Genomic DNA, 8,126 nt, shown 5'->3' with positions numbered 1-8,126 from the left:
GAAAATAAGAAGTACCTAAGCTCTCCCGATGGACCAAGACCTACACTTATTTCTTCAATCACATTCCCAATATACGCTTCAAATTTTGTAGAAAAACTGAGCATGAAGTCCTCATAGCATTGGACAGCAGTACGGCCACCGAACAAAGGAAGTTGATCGACTCCAAGTGTGAGATAGTCATTGTTGGAAAATCCATTTTTATCTCGATAGTATATATCCTTATTGACGTCTCCAATCTGGAAATTATCAGAGGAAAAGCTGCTGAGTGAAACTATATTACTAATGCAACAAGCCGATGTACACATTCTTATCAACGGAAAGCATTCCCAGCGACAATGTAATCAAGGAAGCATTCATGATTATGCAACAGAAATCTAGATTCTCCATAACTTTCACCATAAAAAAAAAAAGACAGCTATCAGTTCTCAACCTCAGGAATATTCAAAGTAAGATGCGAAATCCGAATCTGACAACCTTTGCTATGTTTACAGCAGACAAATAACTAAATACCTTTAATTCTAACAATACAAACCTCTCGGATCCAGAGTGGAAGACTGATGCCTCCTTTCCCACCAAACAAGTGCATATTTGAATGAAAACAAAGAGCAACATGTAACTTCAACCCTGCCTCAGAAATCAGCCTAAAGAGCTCTTCATACAGTGACCATTTGAACTCAAGAGGACAGAAACGCTCTACGATCCCCCACCAAACCTCCACTGCGATTCCATGAACACCAGCTAACTTGAGTGCCTTGAGAGAAACAGTTAAAGCCTTGAGCCTGAAACAAAAACAGATAGAAAACTTCATAACCTGATTGTCAAGAGAATGAAATAATAAATAAGGAACCAAAAGAAGAAACTACACTCGTATCGTTCTGAAAATGGAACACTATTATATTTCATACCATGTAAGGTAATATAAAGAAACATAACCTTTTAATCTTTGGGCACCCAGAAGCATCAATTCCAAATGTATCAATCGGCATCATCACGAAAACTGGAACTCTCTTGTGCCTTGATGATACCAATACAAACGATCGTGATTTCTCTCGAGCATCCATGCTATTTAATCATGTTCATCAACAACAACTAAAAAATCGATTAACGAATCACTCAAAAAATCCAATCCAATCCTAGTCGCAAACAACTAGTTTCTTCCCCGAAACTGATTCCACTAAAGAATCGTCCACGAAAAAAAACTGCTCTAATCGCTTCCATTTTCGTTGAATTTAGCAGCGAGCGAGTGTGACGAGAGAGAGAGAGAGAGAAACAAATTACCTAAAGATTCGGCTGTTTCCGGTGACGTAACGCAGCTTAGTGATGAAACGGCCGCGTTTGAAAGGAGGAATCATAGAAACGCTACGGAAAAAGTTACGATTACGCTTCGTTCTCTGCTCGAGGAAACAAGATTTCAAAGAAAATCCTCCGGGATGTAAGAAATTGCCGCCGGAGACTCCGCGACAGCCACATCCAATAACTCCAGTCTCCGCCATTTTCGTCTTCTTCTTCTTCTCCTTCGTCGGAGATATTTCTCAGATGGTTTTAGATGCGGAGGAAAAAGAGACGGAGATGGAGTACTCAAAACGCAAAAATTTTATTTCTCTTTTTTTTTTTAACGACACAAGATTTATTTGGGGCTTTTTATATAAATGAAGGAAAATATTAACTTTTTATAATTCCTCTTTGACCCCTATACTTTTCTTTAATTGCCTTATTTTGTGTATTTTGTTTCCCAAAGCTTCTGTAATTGACCCCATTAGTATTTTATATTTATTTTGTACTCCTCAATTAGACACCATATGGCTAAAATAAAGTATAGGTTATCCTTTGTAATAAATAAGTAAAATTACCTTTACTCAAAAGTTGGTAAAAGTTTGCATAAACAAAAATGAGGACTTGACTATAAGTAAATAACATTGAATTTAAACAAAATACAGTATGAGGAATTGACTAGCGTACACATAGTAAAAGTTTTATTGTAATAGTTACTATATTGACTAAGACCTTTTAAGAAAAGAAAAAAAATATCTATTGAATTTACAAATTTGCTGACGTGGAAACATCTTGACCCTTAAGTGGATAAGAGCATTGTAAAAATTATCCATTACAACATTATCCCATGCTACTCGCAATCATCAAACGCTGCTTACCAATTGTGGTGTGTTTTGGGGCTTTTTTGGTAATCGAAAAATGTCTTCACAGGTACAATTATTTTCGTATGCATTGTCATATATATAGAGTAGTAGATCAAATTAGAAATCATGGGTCCACTGTCCACGATATGTCACGTTTCAGTCTTGTACTCATCAAGTTGGCAAAACTTATGTTTATCATAGCTGATTTATTCGAATGCGTATGTATGTGTAAACATTACTATATATAATGTTTGTAATGAGTTAAAAAGACTGTCAAATTTTGGTATGCAAGTCTTGAGTATCCTGGAAACATGTGGGTTGGATATTATGTATTGAACAATTACTTACGTATATATGTAGGTGGTTTAACAAAATTACTGTTAAAAATTTATTTGTACTGCGTCTAATTACAAATGCATGGGACATTTTTCATCTTTTAGTATTGGGGGGTGGGCTGTGTTCTTGTTTGCACGTTTTAGCAGCAGCAACATACATGGTCATGGCTAGGCTATACATACGTTAAATAAACGATATATGTCTCTTTTCTTAACATCGAAGCGAATGGATTCAGAAGCTGATTTATCTCTCTCCGGCATGAAATGAATTAAAGAACCTTAACCGTCTTAAAAAAAATAAAGGAATATTTAAGAAAGACACTAATTAATTCGCCCAAATCACAAAAATCAGAATCCTCTTTCTTGATCATGCTAATAATTATATAAGGTTTCCCTTTTTATTGAACTCTTATCCCTTTGTGTGAACATGGAAATTAAAGATTTGTATAGCCTCGTCCTCTTTAATACTACTCNGGTCTCTTTCTTAACATCGTAGCGAATGGATTTAGAAGCTGATTTATCTCTCTCCGGCATGAAGTGAATTAAAGAACCTCAACCGTCTTTAAAAAATTAAGGAATATTTAAGAAAGACACTAATTAATTCGCCCAAATCACAAAAATCAGAATCCTCTTTCTTGATCATGCTAATAATTATATAAGGTTTTCCTTTTTATTGAACTCTTATCCCTTTGTGTGAACATGGAAATGAAAGATTTGTATAGCCTCGTCCTCTTTAATACTAGTAGGAAAAAATGGAAAGAAATAAGATATCAGCATTGCTACCGCAATTTAGGGACAGGAAACAATATTTGGGAATAAACCATATATTCTTTCTTTATGTTCGTGTGTAATATATAAACACAGAAAGAGGAACTCCATTGTTAAATCAAGAAACTTCAGAAAGTGGAGAGAGCTATTCGAGAAGGTAGGTACTTCTATGCGTTCTTTTTAACCACTTTTTTTATTTACTTTACATTTATATAGCTATGTGGTTTCCATATAATTCTACTTTATTATACGTGTTTTAGCGAATTTGGATTTGGAATTAAGCACGTACTAAAAGTTTTGAGGGCTGTTTGTTCTGTGGCTTCGATTGATTCACGTCGTACAACACATATTTTTTATATGGCGTTCTTCACATATGCTGTTATCTTGTTCACAATTCACATGGTGGTAGTTTATTACTGTTAATTAGTTCCAAATGTATGACTATTAGTGAAAATTTTGAGGAAATTAAAAAAATGATATGAATCTTTGTTCACAAACTACCCATGTAAGTCCGACACTGCTATGAAATGTTAATAATTTGAAATCTAAAAGCTAAGAGTTACAAATTTATAATTGACAACAAAATGTTTACTATTCTTGTACTCTGGTGCTTTCGTTGCAGATGTTTACAATTTTTGTATATTTTGGTGAATGATGATATGTATATTAGTATTCAATTTACATGATTATGAGCTGTTGTTGTTTTTATTCCTTTTTTTGGCTACAGATTAAAACCAAGGTAACTAGATGGGTCGAAAGATGGTAAAGATGGTAAAGATGGAGAAGATACCGAACGAGAAAACGAGGATAACGACTTACAAGAAGAGGAAAGCATGTTTGTACAAGAAAGCCAGTGAGTTCTCAACGCTCTGCGGCGTGGACACTTGTCTCATTGTGTACGGCCCGAGCAGAGCAGGGGACGAGATGGTAGCGGAGCCGGAGTTATGGCCAAAAGATGAGAGCAAAGTCCGTGAAATCATAACCAAGTATAGGGACATTGCGTCAAGCAGCTGCACCAAGATTTACACCGTGCAAGAATGCTTGGAGAAAAACAACACTAAGGTGGAGAATTCCAAGACTGCGACCAAGTATCAACCATGGGACAAACAGCTCGACAAGTGTTCTTTAAACGAGCTCTACGCAGTATTCATGGCTGTAGAAAACAAGATTCAAGAGGCTACGAATAAGAATCAACCATTTCCTGACTGTGCTTCTTGGTCTCATGAGCAACTTGGTTTATCCGGTTACAATCAGCAATGTCTTGAGCAGATTCAGTTGTTTCTTATGCCTACTATGGAGCACAACGAGTTCTCTTTTTTCCCTTTCATTAACCAGGTTACCTCAACTAAGACAGAAGTACCTTCTTTCTCACATGGGGCAGAGCCAATGATAGCTAACGGGCAAACATTCTTTTACGGGAGTTGTTCAGATGGTCCATACGGCCCACTGATGCAGAGGACAGCTTACATGGAGCCAATACAATGGGGTTTAGGAAGCAGTATGTTCAACGACGCGAAGCAGTTCTCAGATTATCCCTTCAGGTTTTCACAAAATAATGACTTGGAGGATTCAAGTAAACATCCTATGTGAGACATGTCATCTTGTTCCTTTCCTTTAAACGTTGGTTGGATTATTTCAAGTGCTTAATGAACTTTTGTAATTCAAGTTTCTCTATTAGTTTGTGTTTTCATAGTTCTCTCATGAAATAAGAAAGTTACGTTTATGGAAAATTTTATATATATATATATATATATATATATGCTACTGACATCATAAACTGCTACAATAATTGTCAATACAAAAAAACAAGTATCTAAATATTTTTACAAGATATGAAGAATCTTGTAGTCTGACAAAAAAGTTAGAACCAAAGTTGCTCCTACGATGAGCAAGTTGCATAGCAGATCGTGATGAATGGATTTAGAAGCCGACTTGGCTCCGGCGGGAACCTCAGCAGTCTCTGGCGCCAAGCATGCCGTCGCCGGTGCAGAACTATTTACCGGACCTCGCCCATAAGGAAATATATCCGGCGTACTCGCTGGTGTTGATGGAATACCAGGGATTGTTACAAGCGGTGTTGCTGAAGTCTCCGGAGCATCGGCTGAGACTGGTGGTTGGTTTGATGGTGCGGTGGCGGGCGATTCTAGCGAAGTGGTGGGACTAATCGTCGGAGCGGAGATTGGAAACTTCACTGGAATTGTAGTGGGAGGGGAAAGAGGGGAGGTTGCGGGAGTTGAGACAGGAGCCGTGGCGGTAGTAGGAGTGGAAACAGGGGAAGTTGCCGGAGATGAAACAGGGGAAGTCACCGGAGATGAAACAGGGGATTTCAGAGGAGACGAAATGGTTCGAGCTGTAACAGGGGAAGTCGCTGGAGATGAAACAGGGGATCTCAAAGGAGTCGCAATGGTTCGAGACGAAACAGGGGACGTCACCGGAGTAAAAACTGGGGATTTCGATGGAGACGGAGCGGTGGTCCGAGATGGGGAAGTCGCCGGAGTAAAAACAGGGGATTTGAACGGAGACGCTATGGTCCGAGACGTAACAGGAGAAGTCGCCGGAGTAAAAACAGGGGATTTCAAAGGAGAAGCAGAGGACGGAGTAGTAAAAACAGGGGATTTCTCCGGAGTCTTCATAGGCAAAGCCTGCTTCGTCGGAGATTGCGCCTCTGGAGAGTTTTGGATCACGGGAGGATGCAAAGTAGGCGTATGAGAAGGAGACTTCGTCGGAGATATAAAGCCATGAGATTTTGACGGAGGATGTTGTTTCACAGCGAGTCTCGGAGACTGAGCGGGTGCATTCTCCGCTTGAACATTACCATAAACAGAAATTAAGAAGACAAAAATGGGAATTACAACAAACCGATGCATCGTGTCGTGTGTATCCTGTTTTGTGTTTTGATTCTGGTAATGAAAACAAAAATCCAAAATGTTGTGTGTGTATGTGATTCTCTGTTTATGAGTAAATTAGTGTTCGCAAGTTTCGGTTAATGGATTTCTATAAGAGAGAGAGTTAAAAATAAATAAACGAAACGTCGTGAATCGTGATATTATGACCGTTGGTGGCGCGGCGCCTGTGTAGTTTGTTACCGGCTGTAGGAAGTGAAGTAGCCGTTAAACCGGTTGTAACCGGTCACTAATAGACGACAGACTACGACGTGATGTTTGGGAAGGTTGTCGAAAGTCATACTGGGTCTTGTAACTGAGCCCATTAAAAAGAAAAGCTAGCCCATTTGTTCTGGATTTACACGTGTGCTCTTCACTTATAAAGGGCTCTAAACTGCGCGAAGTGCACGGTGTACGATAGAGAAATTAGTTGGATTCCATCGAGAAGAATAAAAAAAAATGTTTTAATTGTAAAAAGAGAAAAATAAAAAAATTCACAAATCTGCCGGATTAGGGTTTCTAAGCCTTTGTCTCCGTTTCTTGCTTCCGGGGAACAAAAATCTCGTGTTCTTGAGATTTGTTCATGTTTCGAGTGAGAGCGTAAGCTTGTGGGTATTCTGATTTGAGAATACGATTGGAAAAAGAAAGGAGCTTCCTTTGTTTTATCATCACCTGGAAAGAGAGAGAGAGAGTTCAAAGATGGATGAGGGAGATGGGAGAGATCAGATGGATCAATTCCATCAAAACGAGGCGATATCTGCCGTAGCTGACGACGGGTTTATGGCGGAGGAAGAGGATGATGATTATGAGGATCTTTACAACGACGTTAATGTTGGAGAAGGGTTTCTTCAGTCTGTGAAAAAGAGCGACGAAGCGGGATCGAGAAACGAGGAGGAGAAGGAGAAGGTTTGCATCGATGGGGAAGATAGGGTTGAACCAGTTTTAGGTACGCCCGAAGCTGAGGTTTCGATACCTGGTTTGGTTGGTGATAGCGTTGTTAAAGAAGGAGAAGCAGGAGGAAGTGGTGGTACTGATGTGGTAGTCGCTTCTAGTGGATATGGAGCTCAAGATGTTAAGGTAAGCGATGTTAGCCAGGAGATTCCTGATGGAATTGGTGCTGGTACTGGAGGAGGGCTTAGAGTAGAGCTAGGGCCAGCTGCTAATCGGGCAACTGATCTTGAGGTTCCTAGAGGAAATAACATTTCTCAGGGTCTCTTGCCACCACCGCCGCATGTCTTAGGAAATAACGAGAATTTGATGAGACCTGTGATGGGTAATGTTAATGGTGGGACTCCTCCTGGACCTGGTATTAACATGGTTGGGAACGGAGGTAATATAGCTATGCCTGGTGTTGTTGGCGGGGGAACTGGTGGAGGAGGCAATGGGACTTTTCTTTTCGTTGGGGATTTGCATTGGTGGACAACTGATGCTGAGCTTGAGGCAGAGTTGTGCAAGTATGGTGCTGTGAAGGAGGTTAAGTTCTTTGATGAGAAAGCTAGTGGGAAATCGAAAGGGTATTGTCAAGTAGAGTTCTATGATCCTATGGCAGCTACAGCTTGCAAAGACGGGTTGAACGGTTATGCATTCAACGGTAGGCCTTGTGTTGTTGAGTATGCGTCTCCGTATTCTGTTAAGAGAATGGGAGAGGCACAGGTGAATAGGACCCAACAGGCACAATCTGTAATTGCACAAGCTAAGAGAGGAGGGCCTGCTGATCCTCCGAGTAAACCTGTCGTGGCCAACAACAACACCGCTATTGGCGGGAATTTCCAAGGTGGGGAAAATAGAGGATTTGGTAGAGGTAATTGGGGTAGAGGCAATGCTCCGGGTGGTAGAGGACCTGGTGGTCCAATGAGGAATAGGCCTAACGGGATGGGAAGAGGTTTGATGGGTAATGGTGCTTTTGGTCAGGGCATGGGTACAGGGCCTCCTATGAATATGATGCATCAACCAATGATGGGGCAAGGGTTTGAACAAGCTTTTGGTGGACCTATGGCCAGAATGGG

The 8,126-nt window shown here is 40.0% G+C and overlaps 3 protein-coding genes, 1 long non-coding RNA gene and 1 pseudogene across 8 annotated transcripts in view; 3 read left to right on the top strand and 2 right to left on the bottom strand.

The window, feature by feature from the left end:
* LOC104761619 (inactive beta-amylase 4, chloroplastic) overlaps positions 1-1,603 on the bottom strand; it is a 4,281-nt gene extending 2,678 nt beyond the window's left edge. Inside the window, exons 1-4 of one of the 4 annotated variants that reach the window (XM_019240552.1) lie at positions 1,279-1,603; positions 934-1,062; positions 511-779; positions 16-236 (exon numbers count right to left, since the gene is read on the bottom strand). In XM_019240552.1, the coding sequence (XP_019096097.1) occupies positions 16-236; positions 511-612 (323 nt within the window). In that variant the 5' untranslated portion in view covers positions 613-779; positions 934-1,062; positions 1,279-1,603. Of the gene's footprint in view, positions 1-15; positions 237-510; positions 780-933; positions 1,090-1,278 lie in introns of all 4 variants that reach the window. The other 3 variants (XM_010484732.2, XM_010484729.2, XM_010484733.1) reach the window with 3 other exon arrangements.
* LOC104763478 (agamous-like MADS-box protein AGL82) lies at positions 3,986-4,828 on the top strand. The gene has a single exon (XM_010486842.1). It carries the CDS (start codon positions 3,986-3,988, stop codon positions 4,826-4,828), a length of 843 nt encoding a protein of 280 aa, XP_010485144.1.
* Positions 5,149-6,460, top strand: LOC104763477 (annotated as a pseudogene).
* The window catches only part of LOC104761618 (cleavage and polyadenylation specificity factor subunit 6-like), a 3,631-nt gene continuing 2,108 nt past the window's right edge, over positions 6,604-8,126 (top strand). The window contains exon 1 of one of the 2 annotated variants that reach the window (XM_010484727.2): positions 6,604-7,560. In XM_010484727.2, the coding sequence (XP_010483029.1) occupies positions 6,820-7,560 (741 nt within the window). In that variant the 5' untranslated portion in view covers positions 6,604-6,819. Of the gene's footprint in view, positions 7,872-8,126 lie in introns of both variants that reach the window. The other variant, XM_010484728.2, reaches the window with a different exon arrangement.
* LOC104761617 overlaps positions 7,924-8,126 on the bottom strand; it is an 892-nt gene continuing 689 nt past the window's right edge. The window contains exon 2 of the long non-coding RNA XR_763254.1: positions 7,924-8,110. This is a non-coding gene — a long non-coding RNA (uncharacterized LOC104761617). The remainder of the gene's footprint in view (positions 8,111-8,126) is intronic.

Source organism: Camelina sativa, chromosome 18 (genome assembly GCF_000633955.1).
Source record: "Camelina sativa cultivar DH55 chromosome 18, Cs, whole genome shotgun sequence".
Classification (NCBI taxonomy): domain Eukaryota; kingdom Viridiplantae; phylum Streptophyta; class Magnoliopsida; order Brassicales; family Brassicaceae; genus Camelina; species Camelina sativa.
Note: the sequence above shows the minus strand (reverse complement) of the source record. Positions and strands in the feature narration are given on the sequence as shown.

Bases quoted from the DNA above. Each gene is read 5' to 3' on its own strand.
- LOC104763478 (XM_010486842.1), top strand. From the start codon at position 3,986: ATGGGTCGAAAGATGGTAAAGATGGTAAAGATGGAGAAGATACCGAAC.